At 49.7% G+C, this 26,113-nt stretch overlaps 1 protein-coding gene across 2 annotated transcripts in view; it reads right to left on the minus strand.

Annotated features, from left to right (window-relative positions):
• CEP41 (centrosomal protein 41) overlaps positions 1 to 26,113 on the minus strand; it is a 562,782-nt gene that overhangs the window by 92,711 nt on the left and 443,958 nt on the right. For both annotated transcript variants that reach the window (XM_069629612.1, XM_069629613.1), the window contains exon 8: positions 4,241 to 4,308. In XM_069629612.1, the coding sequence (XP_069485713.1) occupies positions 4,241 to 4,308 (68 nt within the window). The remainder of the gene's footprint in view (positions 1 to 4,240; positions 4,309 to 26,113) is intronic.

Raw genomic sequence — 26,113 nt, forward strand, 5'->3', positions numbered from 1 at the left:
ATCTATGTTCAGACCGACCACCAATAGGAATCCATAATGTGTGAACAGCAAGGGGCAAACTTAGGGGGTTGCAGATAACAAAACAAACTGGGCGGCGCAATGGCACCAGTCCTGCCCTCAACCACAGATGAAGGTACGAACTGTGCCGAAGAGCAGGAAAGCGGGACGCACCCCTTAAGAGGAGCACTGTGCGAGGAGGGGACCGGGCTAGACGAGGCCTGGGGCAAACAACATGTTGACAGAATGTGGGGCGGGGAGGAACAGAGACACAAAAGGTAATGGAAGTAAGCACACTGCAGGGGGAAGCACGGCCCGTGAAGGCCGCGATTGTCCATCTTTAACACATTTTGCACAGTAATGGGTACCAAGACCTTAGACTAGGGCTACGCTGCCAAGCAACCATTACCTGTCTTCTGACCTCCTTTAAACCCTCCCTTCTATAGTTTGCCCCGGCAGGACCCTTCACTTCCCATTTCATTGTGTCCCAAACCTCTGCCATCTTTAATAGGAATGAAAATGTCCCCATCTCCACCTATAATACAGTCTCCACTTCGTTAACCTTCCTTCCTTAAACCTGACAATCTTTTAGAAAACCTGTGCTGTAATAATGCACCTTTTCAATTAATTCATATTATGCCTCACGACTGAAATAAATACACCAACCACTAGTACACAGTACTCTTCATCTTCAATTAACTGTTTTGCTAAGTTTTTGCTTGGTTTTGATAATTGTTTGGTTATATTTGTTGCCTCAGTGTAACGTATATGCCAACATGTTCGATTCCATATTGGAGATGCCTGTTCAGTCCCGTTTGTTCTCTGTAATCTGCCACACGCTGAGGGGGGGATCAGTAGATGTTTTGAGGGGCAGTAGGTTGCAAAAAAGGTATACTTCAATTCAAAACAACATACAGGTTGGAGCAAGGATGTGGATTGAAACAAAGGAAGTCTAGATCTCCATCTAAGAATGTGAGGTTTAAGGAGAATGAGAGGTGAGAGGAAATTTCAAAGAAACCCATCCTAATCTACACTAGGACTGTGGTCCAAAGTTCAAATGCCTTAGTCTACAACAGCTTGTGTTCATGGTTAGCTTGCCTTGAAGGAATCGTTAAGTCACTCACCATTCTTTTGAGGTCCCCAAGGAGGACCCTTCCATAGAGGTTGTTGGTTAATCATGACCCTCCTGGGCTTTGGTTGCTTGGCATCCAGATGACGTATTTTTTACCTGCATATCCTGGGTGGATATTCAGTCCACAGTCATTATTGTTGCCCCTCCTGCCAGCTCAGAGCACTGTGCTCAAGCTTCTAGGTATGCCCTCCTGCCCTGAATTCTCAGAGATCCTTCTTGGCCCAGGGTCACAACGAGCTCAGCTGGCTCGTTTGGTCCACAAGCTAGTCTAATTTATCTTCTTTGGGTTTGTTAGCCCCAACAGAATCCAGATGTCGTCCGGCTAGCTTATATCTCTTCCTCTTTGTCTCCCTATCCGTGTTTCTCTGTAGCAAGCTTTCTTTTTTCCTTGATGGGCTTGCTAGTACCACCAGAGTAAGGACTAAGGCTCCCAGATAGCCTAGTGCTTACCCTTTCCTTTGCTCTCTTTCGCTTTTTCTGTCTCCCTCTCTCTTAGGGTCTTTTGGCACTGCCAATAATCAGTGTGTATGATCGGGCATAGGGACGGAGCACCAACAAACTAAGGTAGCATATGCAGGGGAGGTGGTTTATGTGCCTGCAAGCATTATTTTAAATAATGGGTTTGGACAGGGTGTGGGTTGTTGGGTTGTCTATCTTGAAAGGCATCAAGATGAACGATTGGCCTAGCAGCTCTGCAAGACTGATGATGATGTAATCATCCTCTGCAGGTTAAATTATCGTCTTCTTATTAATCAAGTCAGGGAACTTGATTAGGATGGCTTTTGGAGTAATAGGTGGTCTCTTGATTGGCACAGGTGGTGTAGGACGACCTCTGACTGTCAGGTCAGCTTAAGTCCCATCCAAGGCAAAATGGCAGCGTGTAGTAGGTGAGCTGTTGCAGCACAGTCATGAGTTTTCGACTGGGGTCCCCAACTGTAAAATTCTGATTGAGCCAGAGTAAATGACTGGTGAGGGGGAGAGGAGTTGAATTGGGGACTTACGGACATTGAAGGTCTCGACGGATGGAGGATTCCTATGCCTATATCTGCAACCCCCTAAGTTTGCCCCTTGCTGTTCACACATTATGGATTCCTATTGGTGGTCGGTCTGAACATCGATGTAATATTGTGACACCTTTGTCAGTGTCTGCTGCTGTTATTTCATAATAATAATTATAATAATTCTAATAATAATTATTATTATAATCAGGCATTTATATAGCGCTACGAACCCTCAGGTATCTGAGCGCTGCTTATTACCCACGGTGTGTGTTGCTCAGGTCATGCTCCCAGCGTTTTGCCTGGGCCTTCCCTCCTCTGTGTACCTGCCATTTCTAATAAGGTTTTTATCCAGAGACTTTAGGAGCTTTTCCCTTCTGAAGTGAGAATTCCCGGAACCAGCACAATGATCCAAGGCGTACGGAACCTGATGTGGTACAGCCTTTGTACATTTCAGAACAGGTGACCTTTGGCATCAGGGAGATTAAAACTGACAATCCTAGTGAAGAAGGAAAGCGCAGTAATATCTTTTGTGTTTTTGCAGGTGATCCTTCAAGCAGTAGTGTCGCTAGAGTCTGAGACCCTCTCACCCCAGCGTTCCAGCCATCACCGAGTAGTTCCCTCACCAAGGTTTGCTATACGGAAGAGGGGTAGTGGTCGGGACAATAGGGAATGAGCAATACAATTTGCAGTTGGTTCTGTTTGTTAACACCTGAATAGAAGATGATGCCTGCGCCTACAATACATGATATCATTGCCACTGTAAAGGGCACTTTCACAATGCTCAAAATATAGGCCTGCAATACCATCTTAAAACACACTTCACGATGCCCACAATAAATGGCAGCACTACAATAGCACATGCTCAAAAATGTCCACATTATATACAGACACACATTCACCAGCACGGACACGGAAAGACAAATTCATGATCCCTGCGAACACAAAATATGCCACCACTGCCACTTTAACATAACATTTATAATGTATGTGCTCCCAATGTATGTCAGTGCTGCCACAGTAAAGGACATGTTTATGATATGGGAGCACCCACAAAATAGGTGAGCATTGCCACTGTACAACACTTTTATGTTTGCACCTACAATAAATGCCAGCATAGCCCTATAAATCACATTTTCATGATGCCTGTGAATGCAAATATATGCTAGTACTGCAACTGTAAAACATATTCATGCTGCCTGTGCCCAATGTATAACAGTTTTGCGTCTGTAAAAAACAATTCAATGTGCCTGTGCCCAGAGGTACAAGTCAGCATTACCATAGTAAAAATGTGTTTCGTCAGAGGTCTGCCCACAAATGCCCAAACGAGAGACCAGGTATCCTACAACACCAGCGTGCCCAGGAGCACTCAGCTTAGCTGCTCCCTGGAGCTAAAGGAGCGCTCAGGGTGCACTGGGCCAGTCTTACTGGCTCCTCCATAATTGATGTCAGGGTACTGCCCTGTTGACATTATGGATGAGCAACCACTGGTACTATACATTGTTTATTGTTCTAGTGTGTAATCATTCACAAAACATCAATTAAAGAACTTGAATTGAAGTCTGTGACAAGGTGCTGTAAGGCAGCATGGGTGGGACTATACAAAATGAGAAAATGAAATACTCCAGTTAACAGTTTTTTGGATGCTTCACTTAATGTGGCTATGTGTTTCTAAAGGAGTGTGAGAACAGCAGGTTTCAAAACATTACAGAAAGGCTGTGCCGCCTTGTTGCTTCATACTCAAATGTGTCCTACTCTTGCTTTGCTCAGTTTTTGCAGTCATGCCATGTCAGTGCAAAATAGAACGATGGTGGGGGCAACACAGCAAATTTAGATTCTTTGTTCAGTCTTTTCTCCATGGGACTTGTGTGTGAAAAAGGATCACTTGCTGAATGTTGAAGGCAATGATCTCAGCAAAGTGCAGGTAGAAGGAAGCAATGATGAGACCACAGTGTAATGATTCAACCAGGTGCTCTAAACACGTGTGTAGAAGTCAGCTTCTGAACCATAGGTGAGGAGGATGAACATAGCCCACAAGGTGAGAACTACTCAAAGCTGCAGATGGTTTTACCATCAGGCAGACATGCAGTTATGAAACCAGTGTAAAGGATACAAACTCAAGGATTTCGTTTGAATAAGGATTCATAGTCCTGGACAGCATTGCAATTGGGTAATTGTGAGCTGCAGAAATAAGAAAGAACGAAAAGTTACCCTTGTGTATTCCTAGTTTTACATTGAGTATTTTCATTTATTGCACATACGTGGGCTCTCAGAACCCTGTTTGACAAAAGAATAAATGCTTGTTTATGCCGATCTGGCATTACTTTTAATAGGTTATCGATTTCACAACTTAAAATCCCACTAGTGCTGCATTTGCACCGATTTTCAGTTCTGTTGAACAGGGGAAAAAGAAAACATATATGCAGGCATGTTTAATGCGTACAAGAATGACTCACCTAAAAGGCAGCCAGGCTGATTCACAACCCAACAATGGCTTGCACTGTCAGAGTGCATTATGTCTTTAGCAAGGATTTTCACATTCAATCCAGGGAGTGAAGGAGGGGAAATTAGGAAAAAAGATACAGAAAGAGAAAACAAAAGAACACTCCCTTGACCTCCACTAAGCAAATGGGTGCATTTAAGAAGCTTGGGTGACATGAGCATCCACTACGGCATCCTGGGCGTCCAGCAAATCTGAGAACATACTCCCATGAAGTGGCTGCGCTGATTTATAAACAACTTGCTGGTATCTCCGGTCCTGCCCAAATAGTGCCAGAGAGCGGTTTTAACATCAACTGTGCCAAGCTCCGCTCTACCAGTTGGTACACACGTGAAATCAACGGACGATTCACAACCATATAAAAGTTCACAAGAAAAAGGTTTAATGGTGTCACACTTAGAAAGAATAGGGTTAAAAACTTCAGGTTTCGGGTCACCTGCAACCTCCTTCAGCCAGTCTTCCAACTCCTTCCATTACCTCCTGGTTCAAAGATGCCTCCTCAGTTGGAAAACAGTCACACATAATCCTTGGGATTCATAGGGTCCCCACACTTTTCTCATGCCCGTTGTGCCATCAGGATCCGGCATTGGTCTTCTTGGACTCTACAGGCACTACACCTGGGGCTCCTTTGTCTCCCAGCAGCTCAGGCTGTGAGGTTCTGTTGTTGCTTGGACGAGTCTATTGGTGTGCTGGGTGGTTATACCTCCATATACCTCCTTCGTAGCTTGCATCATGGAGCTGGAGGCAGTCTCAGACTCCCCGCCACGCCCCGTCACTTCAGTTAAATTCAATCCCTCAACCTCAAGCATTGGACTTTGTCCCACACTGTAGACGGGTTTGAGGAAGAAGATGGTAAAGAAATAATCCCAGGTATGTGAAAGGATGATAGTGCCTTAGGAAAGAAAGAATTAAGTATTCTCAATGCTCACTTGTTCTTGCGAAAATTGGGTAAAGCTCATTAAAACTGGATTTGGCTAACCCTTTCAGTGGATGACTTTATGTTTGTGCCCCAGTGCTCCAACCACAAGGACGTCAGACTAGAGACACACTAAGTTGGTCTGCTCGATTGTGTCCACCTTTGATTGTTATGTTACTTTGCATTTATATAGCCCCTTATGTACCATTGGTATGATCTCAAGGCGCTGGTAGGTTGAACGCCCTCGGGAACCGTAGTTCAAGTCAGAAGGGGGGGGGGAGAAGAGAGAGAGAGAGGGAGAGGGAGAGGGGGAGAGAGGGAGAGAGAGAGAGAGAGAGAGAGAGAGAGAGAGAGAGAGAGAGAGAGAGAGAGAGAGCTCGTATGATAGCTGCTCGATAGCGGTAGGTGTGGTGGTTGGGAGATCAGGAGTATGTGTTCGGTCTGGCAGGGTGATACCAGACTGATTTTGGCTGCATTACGCCTGAGGGAAACTCCTAGGCTGGTGGGTGTGCAGCCAGTTGTGTTTAGTTAGGATGATGGGGAGTATGTGGCAGGTGTTGATATGAGAACCACTATACCGAATGTGTCATAGTATCGCTGTGTTCTAGTTGAGTGGTGGTGGTATGGAAGAGAGTAAGCGTGGTGGTGATATGATGGTTTTCTGTAGGTGCTTGAGATCGAGCGCCTTTATGTTCCATGCACGCCAACCGTTCCATGCACTCCAAACCGTTCCACGCACTCCAAACCACCAGTCCACGCATTGTGTAGGCTGAATAGTTCTATAGTACCTCACAGATGGGTGTTTTAGAAATAGTTGCCTAGCATGTGCTGGTGTCTCCCCTCTCAGGTCCACCTCCTCTGATCTGGCTCCAGGCTACTATGCCACAAGCACATTCTTCCACAAATTTCTAATGCCTACCTTTGGCTAGCCTGGCGTTCTCATACATTTTTAGCCTGTCTGGTTAACGGGTCTCTGCATACCTTCTGTGCTATGTGATATCTGCTCTACCCCTAACATTCCTCTGCCTCCTGGTCACCTAAGACTTGATCCTTGCCGCCAACCTCTTGTTCAGCTCTGACTAGCTCCTCCTTTACCAACTCTGACCTCAAGATATTTCTCCTTCAAAACTTCAACTGTCTCCTGCCTTTCCTCTCCATTACTTGCAATATTTTCCAACACATTCCTTCTATGTGCTCCAACTTGCTTCGCCAAACGCTCACCCCCTGCAATGAACAGGAGCTTTTTATTCCCTAGTGCTCCCTCCTTCAAACCCAGGTTACTTGTAAGGGTCTGAAACTGTGGGAGCAAATAACTAGAGCAGTCTGACTGGTTAAGGGCAATTGTATCTTCTGAATGTGCTGGCAAAGTTGGGGTTGTGTAACTTTGTATATATGTGTTCCACCAGACTCTCACTTTACAATTCGACATGTCTAGTATGAGGGAATGCTGAGAGTGTCAGTTCTTCGGTCGAGTCTATGATAGGATATTTCAACAGAGTAATAGCAAGAGTTTTAAACGGAGTATAATACAAAGCGGAATCTCTACATTTTGGGGTGTTTGTCTATCCCTTCTGAGATTTTACACAGTCAACAGCCGTTTCCACATGGAGAAGGGGCTGGGTTTGTTGTTCCTTGTGACAGGAATCTGCCACACTGTGGGGACCAATGGAGGGTGTCCAGCGGATCCCCTCCACGCACTTCACTTTGGGTAAAGCTCATTAAAACTGGATTTGGCTAACCCTTACAGCGGATAACTTGTGCCCCAGTGCTCCAAACACAAGGACGCCAGACTAGAGAGACACTAAGTTGGTCTGCTCCATTGTGTTCGCATAGTTCTACAGCAGCTCACAGATGGGTTGTGAAGTGAAGCAGATCCCCCTCCACTGCCTCCGAATCCATCCTTAGCTAGCATGGGGTTGTACCGAGCCCTCTTTGTCAGTCCCCCCACCTTAGTATAACAGAACTTTCCCATTCCAGGATGGAGGGGAAAGTCCCGAGAATGGAACCGGCATGTAATGCAAGGCAGTATAGAACATCGACAAGAGTTCTAAAACTGCCCATCAACAACTGAGCCAGGAGCAGGACCTATAGCTGGACCTCTGTAAAAACTAGGGCCTAATGCAGAGGGCTTCAGTTGAATTACAAGCACCTCTGAAGGAAGAACATGGAGTTGATTTCCAGCTCTCCTCTGGAGCTAGTCTGTGATTCAGAGAGCGAGTTGGCAGTGCACCTGCACTGTTTAAAAATGTTGGTCAGTGCTCCCTGTATGGCAATGCCACCTGGCATCTGCAGCAACGACTTGATTATTTTGGGTACTGCGCAGGCTTCGCTCAATAATAGTGCACTAGCCTGAGGACAATCTAGGACCTGCGCAGTGAAGAGCAAGACGCTGCTCTTGCACTGTGATTAGTCCTCCTTCCTCCGGGTTCAACAGTGTCATTATTCAGTTAGTATTTGATCAGTTTCAAGATGGAGATACAGAGCAGTGTTCTCCAAATATCAGAGTAATGAAGCAAATGTAGACATTCCCTCTTTCTTTAAAGAATAGTTACATCAAGTCCTGCAAGACGTTATATAAAGCTAATAGCCATTGTAGAAGACAGACCTTTTAGAGTGGATTTACAAGTTATTCGGAGTGCAATTAGTTATATGGGCATAGGGCATGGTCAGTTGCATAGTGGGAGACACTGTTTTTTAGGTTCTGCATTTAGTGTAGTTTAAAAGAATAAAGTATCAAAAAAAAACAACAAGAGAATGATCTCTGCTAGAACTAACCAGAGTCTAAAAGAAGAGCTCATGCATGTTGAAAATGGCTAATCCCGATATAAACATTCTGGACTTTAAGCAAACAAGGCAGAACACCAGAGACAAAAGCACAGATCCTTGCTTCCTGGTTCTTAGTGGAGGCATTCAGATGTAGAGGAATTCAGGGAGGGGTAAGCAGTCCTAAGAAAGACAACTCGGGTAGTGATTACTGATCACAGTCGTTTTTTCTTTCCTTGCGGATCCCTAATGTTGGAGTGCCTGATTTGTTATTTTATCTACTTCCTCTTGCTATGTCAGGTCTCTGCCCAGAATTAAGAGGACTGTGCGTAAACTGGGGGGTGTACGTCAGGGAATTGAAAGGAATGTGTATTGAGTTGTTTTGATGGTGCCTGTGGTTGTTTGGGATTGTGTAGGGCTCCGTTATATTCCTTAACTTTAGTTCCTAGGATAATGGAGTCAATCCCATTCCAAGCTGGTGAGGGGGTAACTCCGTGATTGGCTATGGGGCAACCTGTGACTATTTGGAACACTCAACAGGGTTATAAACTGCCTGTCATCCTCTGAAGTTAACAAGGAAGGTCACAGCAACTGAAGTTCCTGAATCAAGCCAAGTGTTGTGAAACTTTAGGAGACTGCAATTAGCCGCTTTTTGTCTAGTAGTGTACATTTTTGAGAGAAGACTGCAGCGTTGAAGTGATTTCTTTAGTGCGATTGCTACATTCAACAGCGTTCAGCTGTTAAGGAAACCTGTGAGCCTGAAGCTTTTGTTAGCCTCTTGCGGCAAGACCAAATCCAGACTGCTTTTATAATTTGTTTTCAAGAGGTCAGCAGAGAATGTGCGCCACGCCCAGGTCAGTTTAAAGGAAAGAACCTGGATTCGTGAGAGTGTGGAATGTCATCATTAGGATTTGCCTGCATGTCCATGGCAACGGCACATAACGCGTGTCAGTGTCAGGAGCGTGGGAATGCAGTGACAAGGATTACATTTTAAGCGTGGGTGGCGCAGTGATTAAACTAAAGCATTCAATGCGCATCAACTGACCCTACCAAAAGTGAAAAGAGCCAAAGGAGGGGGACGAGGGGCAGGGGGTGGCAGTTTCCCTTCTGTAGCTGCTTCCCGTTGGAACTCCCTCCCCCCAGACCTAAGAGCAGAGAACTCCTACTGGTCCTTCGGCAAGGCCTTGAAAACCTGCCACTTTGACTAACGGACCTCCTCCTGCACATGCCATAAAAACGACTGTGTTATTGATGTTTTTTATTGGTTTGTCCATGGCACATTACACACTGCTGCTTTAAGTCTATATATCATGTAACTGGTTTCGCAACAGCGCCCTCGTGCCTCAGGGTTTGGGCATTTTACAAATGTAAAAATGAACATTAAAAGCATAGTGCGCTGGAACTACGGGTGTGCAGTGTTCTTTGGTGAAAAGAAGTAGTCTGCGCGTGAATGTGCTAAAGGAACCACATTTAAGGTTAAACGGACATTGTGCGCTACAGTTTGAATTTCAAAAAACTATTTATTTTCTAGAAAAGCCTCAACAGGAAGAAGCCAAGACAGAGCTTAGGGAAGATGTATTGCCTAACTAAAAGTAGTTTGCAGTCAATTTTCCCCAATAACTTTCTCTGAATTGATATTGAGGGATATTTAAACACAGCCTTCAAGCTTTTGGCGAAGGCAACCAGGTAAAGTGTTTAAAGGGAGATAGGCAGACACTAAAGTGTGTTTGTATTTATTCAGATTCAGCAGTCAGTCTTCAAAAGAGAACCTCCAGAGATCGTGAGAGAGTTGTGAGCCCGAGAATAGAGCTGAAGTCTGGAAGTTTGTTTTTTTGTCCAATTCCCCTTTCCTTTCGGAGGGGTTCAGTCTGAATTTGGTTGCTAAATCCTCAATCTGCACAGTCCGCAAGGGGTTGAGGGTACATCTCCAATCTCTGCAGGCCAGGTCATCTGGGACCTTATATGCTACCAGAGATGTTGTGAGTGTAACAGTTTAAATTGCCTGCTGCAGGCTAGATGCTCACAGGGGTTTGTGGGGCGAGCAGCTGCTGCGAAGTTCCGTTGATTGGGCCTGACACAGACACTCACTCCATCTGCCTGGCGGCCCACCAAAATGGTGGGCCACCGGGAAGATTCCTCAGCCCACAGAGAACAGGAGCAGTCTCAGGCAGTGAACACCACGTAGAAAGAAACTCTGACCAATAACAGGTCCAAGGTTCGGACACCGCACACCGGCAACTCGTCGTCCTAAAACCAACCCTGGGGGTGGGCTTTGGAGAGTATAAGAAGTGCATAAAGAAAACAAATAGTGTGGGAGTTTGAAGGAGAAGGAGCGTGTTGGAGAAGAAGGGTGCTTTGGAGGTTGGCTGGAGGAGAGGAGGGGGTAGAGGAGAGATGCGGAGAGTTGAGAAGAGTAGTTTGGGAGCAGAAAGGAGGAGAGGAAGAACAATGGAGGAAGGTGGAGGAGAGAGATAACCCAGAGGATGGGGTGAGAAATACCTTGGCAAGAGGTTAGAGAAAGACGCTAAAGCATGGGTGCAGTGGGTTTATTTAGCTATGTTGAATTGGCCCTGTGGTGTTAGAATATCAGACAACATTTGGAAGTATTGGCTGATTTACTATGAAGGCCTGAGTTCAATAAGCCAGTCAATCCAGCTAAGGAGAAACATGTTCTCTTTTGACACATGCACAGCTACTATCGCAATTCACTTTAAAAAGGCACGAAGGGCTCATTTTGGGACAAGCAACCAATAAAAAAGCGCAGTCGTCTTTCATCCTTTTGCGATTGCAGGGGGCTCATTTGTCAAACAGGATGCGTGGTGGCTGAGAAGAAAGCAGGGAAATCAAGTTTGATACCCGTTGATCGTTAATAATGACAAATCAAATCAAAAAGGGGCTACTTTTCCCTATCGCAACCGAAGATATTTTCTCCAGCTAGACACCCAAAGAAAAACTAAGTGGAAACAAAAAGCTATTTTCGTATTGTTGAAAAACAACATTTAATGCTTTGAAGAAAAGCAAAGTGGTGGCTCACAGAGGAGAAAAAAAAGAACGGACACTTGGTTGCAGTACAGGCCATTCTACAAATCGAAGGCAGCATAGCGTTAGTCAATTGCTTATCAGATTCCTTGTGTATTCTTCTATTTACACAAAGATGGAAAACCAGTTCTGAATTTGAACAATGTGCTTTTTTGGGGGTGAAATTGTAAAAGCAACGTAAAGCCACATAAAACAATAATTTACGGAATCCAGGCCCTTCCTCCAAAGTCCTACGCATAGAAGGCGCAAACAGCAGGCCATCTCCCGTGGGCACTCGTGAGGGAAGTCGGGATGGGGGTGAGGGCAACAGGGCGGAGGGAACACAGTGGAGAAGGATTGCGTGGGGGAGCGGACACTCCTTAAAACGCATTGGGAGGCTGCTGGAGACAAAGGGACAGCCTCGCAGATGGACTTTTTGGCCTGAAATCTGGAAGGGCAGCCTTGTCTCCATGCCCCTGATGGGCCACAGGTCAGGAAGATTCAGGGCATGGGTGGTGTGTGGGAGCGAGAGGCCAGCAAGCCCCTCGCTGACTTCAAGTCTCAGTACAAAGCTTGGACCAAGTGCCTCCAGTAGTGGGTTCGCCCCTTGCCCTTTCGTTGACTTTCGTGTAGATGGGACCACTGAGTAGGACACAGGGCATCCATCTTTTCTACCCCCTTTCAACTCCATCTTGGTGACCAGGCCTCACTGCGATAGTACAAAACGCTTCTCTCCCTCTTCTCACTGCGGTCAGGCACACAGAGCACATCGCCCCCACCTTCATTCCCACTCAGACTGGAAATATAATTAATAAATGTATCACATCAGTCTTCCTCTGAGATCACTGTCCCGCATGTGAACCAGCATGAACTAATCACATAGCTCGTTCATCTCCACAAACATGTCCTTGCACCCGCACCCTCACCGACGGAAACTTACTGCCATTCTGATCCTGTGTCCCTGCGAGATATTCCTTTCATGTGCCAGAGCACCGACCATGCCATGATGCCCACCCAGCAGACCCCCAAACAACATTAGACCCCTGCTGCAGTATATCGTGCCTAATACTAACAAATGCCACATACCTGAGGTTCTTGTGAGACTAACCCTACAGTTCAATGAGAGTATTATAGTGGTCAAGACCCTTAAACCTGTGACCTGTATAACCCAAATGTTATAGATGATAGACACCGGTGTGATTTGTATAGTGACATGATAAACTACTGAGAGTCTTTTGATCAATCATTATTTAGTGCATGCATTATTTAGAATGTATTCATTAGCTTAGATAGTGACCAACCTGCTTCACGGCGACCTGACCTTCACCCATTCGGAGCACAGATATCTGACGTCCATCCTCCCGCCAACCAAGCAAACAACCAACCAAGAGGAAGAGATGATGCCCACACCTAACACACTACCCTGGCTGATCAATCCGGGTCCAACGTAGCATCATATGTTAGACACGTTGTGTACCTATATAATGTACTGTAACATTAATTTTGGCAGAGCGCTCTCAGAGACCTAGATAAACTTTTCCTTGGACTCTCGCAGCCTGCTCTCCTTGCCTCATTCCCCGCCCGGGTATGTCTGTTTTATTTTCTTGCACATATAAGACGGGGAGGGCACAAACAATCGTTAGGCATAGGAGGATACGCATTGCTCTTCCGGGTTAGTGGGCGACAAGTTGGCGGCCTCTCCCCCGGCCCTTGTTGTATCTCTCTGCTCACGGAGTTCTGTGAGCCCCTCTGCCTGCGGACAAAGGTACACGGACACACTTGTCACTGGGTCGGGCTCCCCGGTCCCAACTGCAGCGGCAGGGAATGGCCACTTTCTTTATAGTGCACGCGGTGGAGTGCAACGTCACTCCGCCGCGTGCGTGTGCCCTTAAAGGGGCAGCACCACACCCACTTTTTCATAGCAAAACAAAGAACAAAGGATGGCTATCTACAAACCATCAAAACACAGGACACATCAAAATAACGGACCCCTTTAATCACAACCACCCCCATCCCGCATGTAAATTCCAGTCCACTGGGTGTTACTGCCAGTTCAGGGGTCCAAAATAGTCATTCAGGTGGGCAGGCTCCCCCCTCCCGACCCTCTGGGGATACCTCCTGCCCACCTCCCGGATAAGGCCCTCCTCACCTGAGCTCCCCCGGGAAGGGGAACTTGGCGGATGGATCAGGCCACCGCCCTCGTCCAGAACCTCCATCATGTCCCTTCTCTGCGCTGCTTCCGGCCTGGATTCTCCCAGTCTCAAAGAAACTAGCATTGCGAGTCACAGAAGCAGTCACATCCGACGTTGTTACCAATCAGTCCTGCACTGCTACCACGTCCAAGGGTCCAGGCTCAGCGACAGCTTGTCAGCGACAGCTTTCCTTGGGCATGACGGTTCGTGACCAGCACCTCATCGCGCGGGACGAACTGCTGGGGGCGAAGTCCCCTTCAGATGTTCTCCTGCTCAGTCCTCTCCCTTTTCACCTGCTCATCGTTGATGACTGCTGGCTCAAGCTCGCCCACTTCCGGGATGAGGCCTCTCTGGCACCTCCTGGACATAGCTTCAGCCGGCGCCACACCCGTGGAGGTGTGTGGGGTGGCACAGTACTCTCGTAGGAATTTATAGAGGGCCCTCTGCCGACTTTGACCCTGGCCCTGAGCAATGCTAAAGACCTTGTTCAGGGTCCTCATCACGCGTTCCGCTTCACCATTCGACCTGGGCCACAGCGGCGTGATCTTTCGGTGGTGGACCTCGTATTCCTCCATCATGTGGGAAAACTCTCTCCTTAGAAGGGCAGACCATTGTCCGAGCATAGTACCTGAGGCAGTCCGTGGGTGGCGAAGACTTTCTCGACTGAGACAGCAACATTGTCAAAAGCCAATCGACTCCTCAAACTCTACCTCTGGGTATCTAGACTTCTCATCCACGATGACCAGAAAATGGGTGTCCCGGCCAGTGAACCCAAAGTTGGCGTGGACCACTTCCCATGGCTTGGTGCCTCGCTGCATGGTCCCTATGACTGGCTCCCTCTGAGCTGGGGACGCCGCCTGGCACCACACACAGGCCGCCACAAACTCCTCAACCCTCTTCTCCAGGTCCGGGAACCATACCTTCTGGCGCAGGCGGGCCTTCGTCTTGGCAGTGTCATGATGTCCTTGGTGTGCCAGCTCAATCACCTTTGAGATCTTTATTTGCAGGATCACAATCTGGTCACCCCTGAGCAGCAGTCTGGCCTCTGAGAATGCCAGCTCATCCCTGACCCTTCGTAGCTGTTCTAACACTGCCTTCGCTTCCTGGGTCCTCAGCGCAAAGGTGTCCACGACAGACCTCCACGAGCCCTGTTGCAGGGCTGTTTTCAGGATGATGAAGCACTCATCCTCCGCTGCCGCTTGCTCCAGTTCACTGATCGGCACTGGTTTGGGTGTGGCCGCCTCCACCACCAGCCGGACATGCTCATCTGCCTCCTCCGCACTGATGTTCTGCGGCCCCTCTCGGGTGTCCGGATAGGTAGTCAGCTGCATTGTTGTTTCCGGGCCTGTAAACAAGGGATACACCGTACTCCAGCAGGGCCAGCATCCACCGCTCGATCCTTGCTGGCGGCTTCGAGAACAACCCCGTGAGTATGGGCAACAGGGGCTTGTGATCGGTGACCACTGTCACTGGCCTCCCCAAGACGTACAGCCAGAAGTGACGACAGTCCCACAGGACCGCCAAGGCCTCTCTCTCGATCTGAGAGTACCTCTGCTCTGTGCCTTGCTGGCGTACGCAACTGGCCGGACCACCACGTTGTCACAGATGTGAGTGAGCACAGCACCTAGTCCAAATGGGCTGGCATCCACTACAATCTCGGATTGAAGAGCCGGATTAAAGAAGGCCATGGGATCCTTGGCCGTCACAGCCCCTTTTAAGTCCTCAAAAGCGGCTTGCTCCAGCGGCCCCCACTGCCAGGTGACATCTTTCTTGGTCAGGGCTTGCAGCGGCACCGATCGGGACGCATGGTTCTTGATGAACCGGCCACAATAGGAGACCATTCCTAGAAAACTTCAAACTTCTGAAATGTTCTCCAGGGACGTGTCTCCATAATGTCCTTCACCTTCCTGGGGTCGGGTGACAGACCCCCTTCTTTGAAGACAAAACCGAAGAACCTGTTTTTCGTTTTCAGGTACTTACACTTGTCCGTGTAGTGTCAGACTAAGAGCTTGGAGCTGCTTGAAGGTCTTCGCCAGTCTGCCTCAGACCGTGCAAATACCAAGATGTCATCACTAATATTCAGTACCCCGTCCAGATCAGCAAGGGCAACGCGGATGATATTCTGGAAGACCTCAGCTGCTGAGGACACACCAAAACTCAGACATTTGTAGCGTAAGAGAGCATGGTGCGTGGTAAGCGTTGTGATGTACTGCGACTCGGGGTGCAGCACCACCTGATCGTATCCAGCACTGAAGTCCAGTTTTGAGAAGAACCTGGATCCTTGCAGTTCAGTTATGACATCATCAATGGTGGGGGTCAGATGGCATTCCCTTTTAATGGCTTTGTTTGGAAGCCTCATGTCCACACATATCTGCACAGAGTCTGGTTGTTTCGGCTTCGGGGGGGATGACTATCGGAGAGACCCAACGTGTCGGGCCTTCAACCTTCTCGATGTCCAAGGTGACGAGATTGTCCAACTCTTTGTCAACCAAGTCCTGTAGATAAAATGGGAGTCTGATGCTTTAGCACAATCTGTTGAATGGCCTCGTCGATGTGGAGCTTCACCGGGTCACCTGCCATGCATCTAATGCCCTCGAACAGACGGCTGTACTTCGCCAGTAGCTCTTGCACATCCTCCATGTACACAGAGTAGGTAAAACGTACTAAGCCCAGCGCCTACGTCGCCGCGCAGCTCAGCAAGGTGTTACTGCTGACAGTTGTCACGTAGAAACGGGCTCTGATTGATGCCTTACCATGTCCCACACTGGCCATGAATGCCCCATCCAACGGGATGGGTTGTGCCCCACAGAATGTAAAGATGCGAGTCAATCGCTTTGCCAGGCATTCCATGGTGTCAGTGTTCCCGCGCCATAGCATTCACTGAGGTCCCTGTGTCGACCAGCACCAGAACAGATGACCCGTTCACCTTCACCAGGCACTATGGCTGCCTCCTGGTCTTGGACTGCAGAAGAACACCCACGCTGGACACAAATAACACTTTCTCCTCGCTCTTCCTAGTCATCGTCTTTCAGAGGGGCACCTTCCTTCCCTTAATCTACCTGGGCAACGTTGGGCAGGCGTTGTCAGAAGAATCCTGTCCTGACTGGCCTCCGTGGGACCGCGACGGGCAATGGAGGCCTGCACATTTCGGGCGTAATGGTCTGACGCCCCACAGCGCCCACATGATTTCCCCTGCACAGGGCACTCTGCGGGGTGCAGGATGTCATATCTGCACTTCATGCATGAGTCCATTGTTCTATTGCCCTGGGCACATTGGTTTCCACCTGGACATCTAGCGCCTCTGCCGCCCTGGCCACGGCCCACTTCACAACATCTTCCCTGGGTGCACTCCCGCCTCCATTCTGGACGCTCTCACCTCTGACATTTCCTGACACCGTCCTAGCCCCGAGATGCGGGGCAGCGGGATCCCTGGCTCACGCAGCACCTGCCTGTGCAGCTTGCCTGACGCGCACCCTTGGATCAGTTGGTTCCGGATCATTGTGTCTGGATTGTCCCACACACACGGCAGAGCCAGCTGGCGCAGCCTGCCATAGAAAGTGTCCAAGGTCTCATCATCCTTCTGGCGAGTGGAGCCCATGACAATGGATTCGTAGTCCGCGTTAGCCAGCGGCAAGAAATATTCCTGCAGAGCAGCCTTCGCTGCATCATAGGAGGCATTGGGGGGTTGCAAAGACTGGAACCCCTCATGCACTGCAGGCCCAGCAGAATATAGCAGTGTCGCCATCATGCTGTCATCATAAGTCTCCTTTGTAGCTCTAAAGTACGTATCCAGCTGGTCATTCCACATATTCCAGCGTGGCCCCAGACTGGACGGAGCACCCACAATATCAAATTCAGGCATTGATTGAAGTGCCCCTTGTTGTCGCATCTCAAGTGGTGCCACCGGCACCGGGGCCAGGGGCAGCAGAGGTGCAGCTGCTGCTTGATCAGCCTGCATGATGCAGAGCGCACAGGCACCTCACCCAAGTTAGATGGGGCCACAACTCACCATACAGCACACAGAGGAGGAGTGTGACGATGTCGGTCAGGCAGTGATGACGTGGCAAACACAGGATGAGTGTGACAATGAAAATGAGCCCCTGCTCCTGGGATCTTCAGATGACTCCTTCCACCACAATGCAACCAGCAGGCCTGTGTAAAACTTCCAAAAAGATGAAAAATGGCACCAGGCATGTACTTTGTTCCACCAGTGCGCAGAGTGGGCAGATGTTGCTGCCAAGGGACTACCTAGCCCCTCCAGTGGCTCCAAAAATTGAGCAGCGTGGGTCCAGGGGAACAGAAAGGAAATTGCAGGCCAAGCTCCTCACCTCATACTCGACGTAGACACTGAAGAAAATGAATTCAAAAGCACAGCATGTGCATTATCAGCTGTTCCGCTATTATAATGTCCAAAAACTCTGGCAAGTTCGCGCCCAGGCACTCTACTAAAGAGCCGCGACCATTCCAAGTGCGTGATTCTAAATGGCAGCCAATCCGCGTGGCTCTTCCCCTCTCCGCGGCATTTAGAACAGTGAAACTAAGATCAAAGTATCAAAACAAAGAAAATAACTTCCAGCGCCTTCGCCGCCGTTCCTGGGTTAATGATCGCCTGCTTCGTCGCCACTGTTGTATCTTTCCGCTCACGGAGTACCGTTAGCCCCTTTCCCTGCGGACAAAGGCACATGGACACACTGGGTCGGATCTGCTGCGTGCGTGTGCCCTTAAAGGGGCAGCACCACAGCCCTGAGGAGATTCATCATGTCACAAGTAGAGGAGAACAAAAGCTAGGAAGAACGGGGGCAAAGTAGCAAAAACGAATATGAATAGGGGCAGGAGGGTGGCAGAATGGCTACGTACACCACCCAGGGGCTAAGTTGGATTTCAAAGGGGCAGAAAGCAGCCCGACAGAAGCAGGTTGATGACATGGGTGTTACATGTCAGCAGGGGGTTGGGAAGGGACCCCGGACCTGAAACCAAATCGGTTTCGACAGGAGTGAGGCCCCGACCCCAATAAAAGACAGATGTCGCAGCCATAGGGCATTGTAAAATGCAAGCTCACTCTGAACGGAGCAGGCTTGCAAAGGCGGCCGAAGCAGATTCTTGTCTTGTTTAGCAAACGCTTGGTGGGAACCAGCCTTTGGCATTTCCTTTTTCCTGTTGGCTGTCCAGGAGAAGACACTCTGCTGGATCGTTCCCAAAGCCAGGCCAGTGTTGGAGGGAACAAAGATCGTCTCTCAGAGGCTGCCGAACAGAGAGCATCAGTGAGCGACGAGCACTTGCACAAAAAACTGTTAACAGAGGCCGCCGAACAGAGAGAGACAACCGGTGTTGGTGGCGGCCGAGCTGCCCGGGTGTGGGACCTTCCCGTGAGCAAGCAAACCGAAGGTTGTGCAGGTGGAGCACTTACTAAAGAAAAAACTGGTGGAGAACCCGCCAAGCATTCCTGGAATCGCAGCCTCCACCCAAACAGCACGAAAATCGACCAGAAGCAGGCAAAGACGATATCAGAATAGGGAGCGAGGGAAAATGAATTATGCTCCTGGGTCAGCGTGGCCGAGGAGGAGTTTGCCTCAGAGTGGGTTAAAGAGATGATGCGGCACAGGGTGGAGCACAATGGAGAAAAGTCACCCACACTGATCGAAATGGCGGGCGAACGCGCCAGCGAAGGTGGCATGGTGGGCGCCGCCCCTTAGTGGGGGTTGCCCAGCCTACCTCCTCCCCCCACGACTCAAACAGGTCAGGGGGCAGGGATGGGTGGGGGAGGAACACATTAGCCCGCCCCCGGAAGCGGACGGGAGCGCGCGAAACGTGAGGGGCAGGGCAGGGAACAGAGGGAGAAGCAGGCCCCATAAAGGCACAGTCTTTTCTAGACACAATCACATTCTCCCTCAGTTTCCTGCCTGACCGGATCGTGGTTTTGTTTACTTTGTAATTTCCTCATTCCTGCCCCCAGAAGGAAGATGGGTTTGGTCCACTGTTCCGGTCCTAAGAGTCCAGCGTTCCTGCAGTCCTGCGAATCCAAGTTCCAGTCCCGCGAGTCTGGTAAGGGTGGAAGAGAAAGGAGGGAGCGGGTTCAAAGGTGGCGAGTAGTCGGGCGTTACAGGGAGCCTATGCGCGGTATAGGTGTGGGGGAGGCCGGTACTCGCCATGTGTGTAAGGTTGGGGGTCTGAGTAGTGGCGAGCGAGGGGCAGGGGGAACGCGGCAGAAGTGGGAAAGGCAGGGTCACGGTAGAGAGGCCACGAGTTGGTATGGGCGGCCGCGTGGGTAATGGCAGCATGCCAACGACGTAGGGAAAAGACTGGGAGAAGGAAAAATGCAATGTAAAGATGAGGGAGAAATAATGTGCAGCCCTGCATCATGCGAGGTAAGTTTAAACTTGTTACCAAGACGTGGGGGAAATAACGTCCAAAAGAGGGATGCACGTTTTGCAGAGACAGCATAACGGGACGCGGTTAGTTGGTGGGACATGAAGGAGACAGGTTGGCTCGGTGAGGGGACAGAAGTTAGCAGCACGAACATGGTGTGGACGACGGTGGGCCGAGTAATACAGTTCGGGGGGGGCGGGGGGAGGCGACAGGGACCAGGGTGTTAGAGTAGGTTTTGCAAGGAGGTGCGGGGAACATCAAAATGCTAAGGCCCAATGCTGATGGTTACGTTACTTTCCTTAGGGCGTGGATGGACAGGGGGGGCATTGTGTACTATTGGTGTGTCGAACGAACACTGCTGGGTACAATATGCATGCTTTGTTTGGAGAAACTTTAGTAAGGAAAAGGGGGGGAGGTGGGGGGGAGTGGCCGCCGTACCATGGGGGATATTGGAGTCATAGACGATAGGATAGTTTATTTATATAGCGCCTGTACAATGCGTTTCAAAGCGCTTACATAAGATAGGGGGTGTAGCGATGAGCTCATGGTTGGCCAAGGTGCCTTGGGGGCTGTGTTGATGGGGAGGGGCTGGTCCTAAAGGGGAATGCCTATTTCATTTATGTATGCCACCGTTTGGCAGTCCTGCCGGGGGGTGGCAGCAGGCCTGCAGGGGCGGTGAAACTGGATGTTGAATAAGCTCAGGGATACACGGTACAGGGCTGCTATCTGGGCTATCGCATTTACTGGAGGGGTTTTTCAGGAGGCATTATTTGGGAAGTAGATAGTTGGCAGCCATCACAATTACAAGGAGTTACCGGAATTTGAAGTAATGGCCAGTTAATTGCTTGTCTTTACAAAAAAATGTGAAGCGATGGAATCGCATTTGAAATGCTTTGTTTGTTCCGTCGGCGGTTTTCGGCGCATGGCCATGTTGTGTTACAGGGGTTAGTATGGCGCGATGCACAAAGGGCAGCGTCTCAGGGTGAGTCTAAGTTCTTTTCAACTATGCACCATATTGTGTTGGGAATCCAGTATGGCGTGCTCGTTGCTTTGTTAGACATGGTTGTCCCGGTTAATGGGTGAGGTAGTAAGGGGGCGGCAAAGTAGGGGAAGGGGTTTGTTGGGGTACCCAGTGTCGCTTAAGGTGGGAACCGAGCAGGCAGTGGGAATGACCCGGCGTGAGCATATGGCTGGTCGGTGGAAAAGCATGGGAGACGCGCTCGCTCAATTTACAGCATTCGAAGTTAAAAAGCGGACCAGATGGGCCATTATGTTCAAGTGGTAATGGAATTGGGTAGCAAAAGGCGTTGGTGGGATCAAATTGAAGGAAACCGGGGAGAACAGGGGGCAGCATTGTAAAACTCTGCACCGCATATGTAATGGCGGCGGTGGGTTGCGGGGAGGGGGTTTCAAATGCACGTAGTTAAGAGCGGCGGTGAGTTGGGGGGTGGGGTGGGGGTTTAAAATGGAAGGTAACCAAAAAAAAAAAAAAACGGATGGATACAGGCAAAGTTTGCATGCGGCCGAGATGGGCCATCGTTGGTAAATAGGATGGAAACAGGGGATGAACTTAGGATTGGTCCGCACGTAAGTCACACGCGGTTTGGCGAAGTGTTTAGGTACCACCGCGCAACTTTGCGGCCATAGGGCGGTCGCTGTGCCGCAGTTATGTTATCAGCTGTCAATTTTAAGGTCACAACGTGTTGGCCGCATGCATACAGGCAAAAGGTTCGGAGGGGTTGGGCCCCCACGGCACGCCTGTTTTGTGAAGGGGCCATGCATTTGAAATTCGCTGCCCTCGTTACCAAGATCACTGCGTGTTTGTCGAAGACCGCTGTGCATCATTGGCGGGTTTTATTACGGATAATGTTTTGTAGGAGCATGTGGGTGATAAAACGAGTGGGGAACAATTGTTTAGGCAGTTTCGTTCCGAGGACGCCCGCCGTAGTTATTTAACTAGTGGCAACAGTATGTTGCGGGTGTGGGCCTCACACGGCCCCCCAGAGTCAGGAACACGCTGCACAGGCTGTACGTGCGGGGGGGCCTGGTTCTCCATCAGACCCACCAGAGCTCACCGCACCAACATGATTGATGTCCCCACGTTTCAAAGATCCAGGGCGGGAGGAACCAGCTTCCAACACCTCGCACCTAAAAACTGGAACTCCTTACCTACCTCACTAAGGAACGAAAAATCATACCATACCTTCCGTAAAAACCTCAAAACCCTCCTATTCCGCTAAAGTCTTCCACATGCACTCTCATGCTTGCATTGTAACCACAGCATAGCATAACCTCTAAGCTCAATGTTTATTACCAATGTGAAATGTACTCGGTAACTCGGTTTACATCTGTAAACACATTCCTATGCTTGTGTTCATGACTAAGTCTGCTGTAACAGCGCCACGATGCCCCAGGGCAGTTCTGTGCGCTTTATAAATGCAAATAAAATAAAATAAATAAATAAATAAATAAAAATATGCAGTCATTTTGATTGTGAGTGGAGGAATGCAGCACGTTGTTTCTATTTCGATGGCCGCCGCGCCACGTGTTGTTTAAGCAAAGGCAGTATGTTTGTGTTTGAGGAATGCAGCATGCGGTTTCTATTTCGATGGCCGCTGCACCATGTGTAGTAATGTCGAGTAGGGGCGGGCTGCTTTTTTTTGTTTTACGGCTGCTGCGCCACCTTTTCATAGGCTCGAGTTAAAGCAGCATGTTTGTATCTAATGTAAGAAAGGAAGACAGCATGTGGGTTCCATTTCGATGGCTGCCGCGCCACGTGTTAGTAAGTTCAACGATAGGCAGAAGGTTTTCCTCAAATGTAAAAATGCAATGCAGCAGGTTTTTCCGTGTATTTATGGCCGCCGCGCCACGGGTAGGGAACGGGGCAAGGAAAGTAGAGGACCGTGGTATGCACGGGTCAACAAAGTCCACCCGCAACAAAGCTTGTGTCAGATGGCTGCACGTTCAGGGTGAAGGAGGGAGTTGGGGTTGGTCGGTTTAGGCAGCGTTATGGCATTCACAACGCTCCCCGAGGCACAAATGTGTTCTGGGTGGCAGCGCGCCTTTTGGTAAAACGAAACATGGTGGGTGCACAGCGGCAGGTCTGCAAGCAGGAGGTGTAACACGGGGTTGCTACGTACATCATGCACCGCTACCAATGCTGAGCTCGTAAAGTAGTAGGTCACCATTATGCACACACGAAAGAGGCCAAGCTTTGTATGGGCAGCGATTGCCAGGTTCAGTTATAAAGTTGCGGAAATCGGCATGCATGGGATAAGTTTAGGTGGGATAGTAGGGCATGCAGTTCCCTTACCACTGTTAGGGTTTCCAAGTTACGTTAAACAAGGGGATTGGTTGTGCATTACCACAGCTATGGAGCGGCACATTTCAAACGGCTCCGGGTTTAGTAGGAACAGTATGGTGGATATCGAATGCATGGGCTTGCTAAATGGTGTTTACACATGGCAACGTAGAGAGTTGGAGTATCATGTCACAAGTTTAAGGAATGTCTAATGGGGTCACTCTGGATGGGCAAATCAGATACTGAAGTGCAGGAGAACGTTAAGGCTTTATTAGGAGTTTTGCTTTATGCCCTGCGCTGGTTGGGCACCGCGTTGGGCCAAACCACGTTATAGCATTCACCCTTTTGCCCACTGGCCATAGCGCTGCCCCCATGCAACAAATAGAGGGAATGCGACATCGCCATTAATTAGCACCTCAATGTGAAATATGCACATTTCATTGAATTGAGATAGCATGACAAACCCAAAATGGCACGGGCTATGGGGGAAGGTGAACATGTTGCCCTCTTGGTAACCTATATACCACAGATCAATGGAGGCTGATGATGGTACACGCTTGCGTGCATACACACACACATGCAGTCTCTCTTTACGTTACAGGCTTTAGTTTACTTACGGGACCATAAGGTGTTCAGTAATCACAAACATGTTACCCTTTGGTATGGCAGCAGGGAATACCCACAGAGATGAGTGATTTTCGCGGTGTGACTTATTACATGTAAATTCAATGATAGAATCAGGGAAATCCTCCATTCCTATGTTTAAAAAACATTATCCATTACAAATATATAATCCCCAGAGCCGCCAACCCAAAAAAAACCATTTTCCTTCTTGGCACGTTATTTATTCTTCCTATTGCTAACATATTGATTTTGTGTCCGGCATGGGTGGTGTATGGAATGGCATTATAAACTGCGCTAACTGAAACTACTTGGCAGACGGCACATCCAACAGGGGAAGACAAGACTGGGCAGCACTTGCTTACTGCAGCCTTTCCAAATCAGATTGAAAAGCTCACTTAACGGTATGAACGGTATTATCAACATGACGGTTATTATTGTTCAATTAAGGGGTTCACAGTATCTTTAACGTTATACCGTTACATCCCTACGAGGGACCTGGGCAGCAGGCCCCGGATGGTAACCCGAAGCATCACATATTCGCTTTGAGCCCCCCCACCCTGAGCAGAGAGTTGCTGGGGAGTGGGGTGCTCGGTCCGGTGCAATGGGGAGCAAGGGAGAAAGTACCAGGCACAGCGAATTGGGGGTTCCAAGGGTTAGAGCGCAAATCATGCACGTGATGGGGTACAGATCGAAAGGGTGTGGGTGGGGGGTAAAGGGGAGGCAATTCCTCCTCTTACCACCCCCCATCTCCCAAACATCCACACGAATGAGCAGAAGTGGAGGCGCGGGGGCATGCTAAAGCAAAACGAATACTAGGAGGGGAGTGCCCTGTGCAGGCTGGGGGGAACTCGCCGCCGCCGGCAGCCAGCAGAGAGTCTTGGAGGGGTCACAGGTCAATCCCTTTAACGAAGCACTGGCAGACCCATAGGGGAATGATCAGCCAACAGATTAGACTTACGGCGCCCCAAGAGTAATAGGCTTGGGGGAGGCCCTGGGGAAAAGGGAAGGGACGTAGGGGACTTGGGAGCCAATTCCAAGCCCAAAATTGCGGGGGGGACGAATAACAAACTCACAAACAAGGCCATCAAGGGAAGTCGGTCGGGGGGGAACAAGAGGAGACTACGGGGGGTTCAGGTAACAGTGACAAAATAACAGCAAGGGGAAGTCTTCACGGAAGGAGGGGGGCATGAGGGGGAGGGAGGTGGGGGATCCAAGACAGGGCGGCAAGGCGAATAGAGGGAACAGGGGGGAGGAAGCCAGTCCCAAGGAAAGGGGGGGGGCAAGGACCAAAAGCTGGGGAGACAGGAGACGGGGTATGGAAGAACAGGGCTGGGAAGTCTGCCTCTGGGGGGAAATGGAGTTAGGATATGGAGGGGCAGAAACGACAGGGAGGGGGGGTTTGGCGGGACCCAAAAAACTGTGGACCTGGTGAGTTGAGGAGCAAGCATGGGAAAGGAAGGAAGGAGAAGGGATAGGGTACCGGGAAGAGATATTACACTGGCAGGGGGCCACTGGGTCAGACTTCACAGGGAGGCCTTGGGGGAGAGGGACTGGGAAGTTCTTAGGGGCTCGGCAAGACTGAAGGGAGGCATGGGGGGCAGCATAGATAGGATTGGGCTTCCAGTACAAGCGGCAATTGGGGGACGAAGGAGGGGACAGAGTAGAGTAGAAACGACTCAAAATAGACGGGCATCGCAAAGCGATGACCATATAGGCAGGCAGAAAGGTGTGGGCCGGCACCGGAGGGCGGTGTCGGCCTTAACAACGGATGTGGGATATGTGTAACTGTGAAGAGGGTCCCGTCGGGCGAAGGGAAATGGGGGAACATGGAGTACTGACAGTGGCCCACGAAGCTGCCCAGCCCTTACCTTGGTTCGCAGGGGTGGCCGTCACGGGTGCTGTCAGGGGCTCGGAGCTGCGGCCGGCCGCGGTGCGGAGACGCGCGCACCCCGGCGTGTTCCTCTCGCCGCCGGAGCAGACAAGAAGAGAAAGGCGGCGGGCCAGACGGAGCGGGTCGCTCTACGGGGGCAGTTCGCTCGGCGGGGGCGGGCGAGCAGGGACACCCAAGCAGGGGGAAGGAGGGGCCTCGGGACACACATGGGAACGTGGACGGGACTCCCCTGACAGGCGGGAGAATCAGGAAACACAATCCCAGACGGCAGCCTTTAAAGGAGGCGGGACGTGGCAGGAACAACCAATAGAAAGCCTGATAGACAGGGAAGGACCCTATTGGTGGGGAGACAAGTCACTCACGACTTATAAAAGACCGGGAGCTGATCAACGTGTTGTTGTTTCCTTTTCTAGTC

The sequence above is a fragment of the Ambystoma mexicanum genome, chromosome 12 (assembly GCF_040938575.1).
Source record: "Ambystoma mexicanum isolate Mex_15411 chromosome 12, UKY_AmexF1_1, whole genome shotgun sequence".
Lineage (NCBI taxonomy): Eukaryota > Metazoa > Chordata > Amphibia > Caudata > Ambystomatidae > Ambystoma > Ambystoma mexicanum.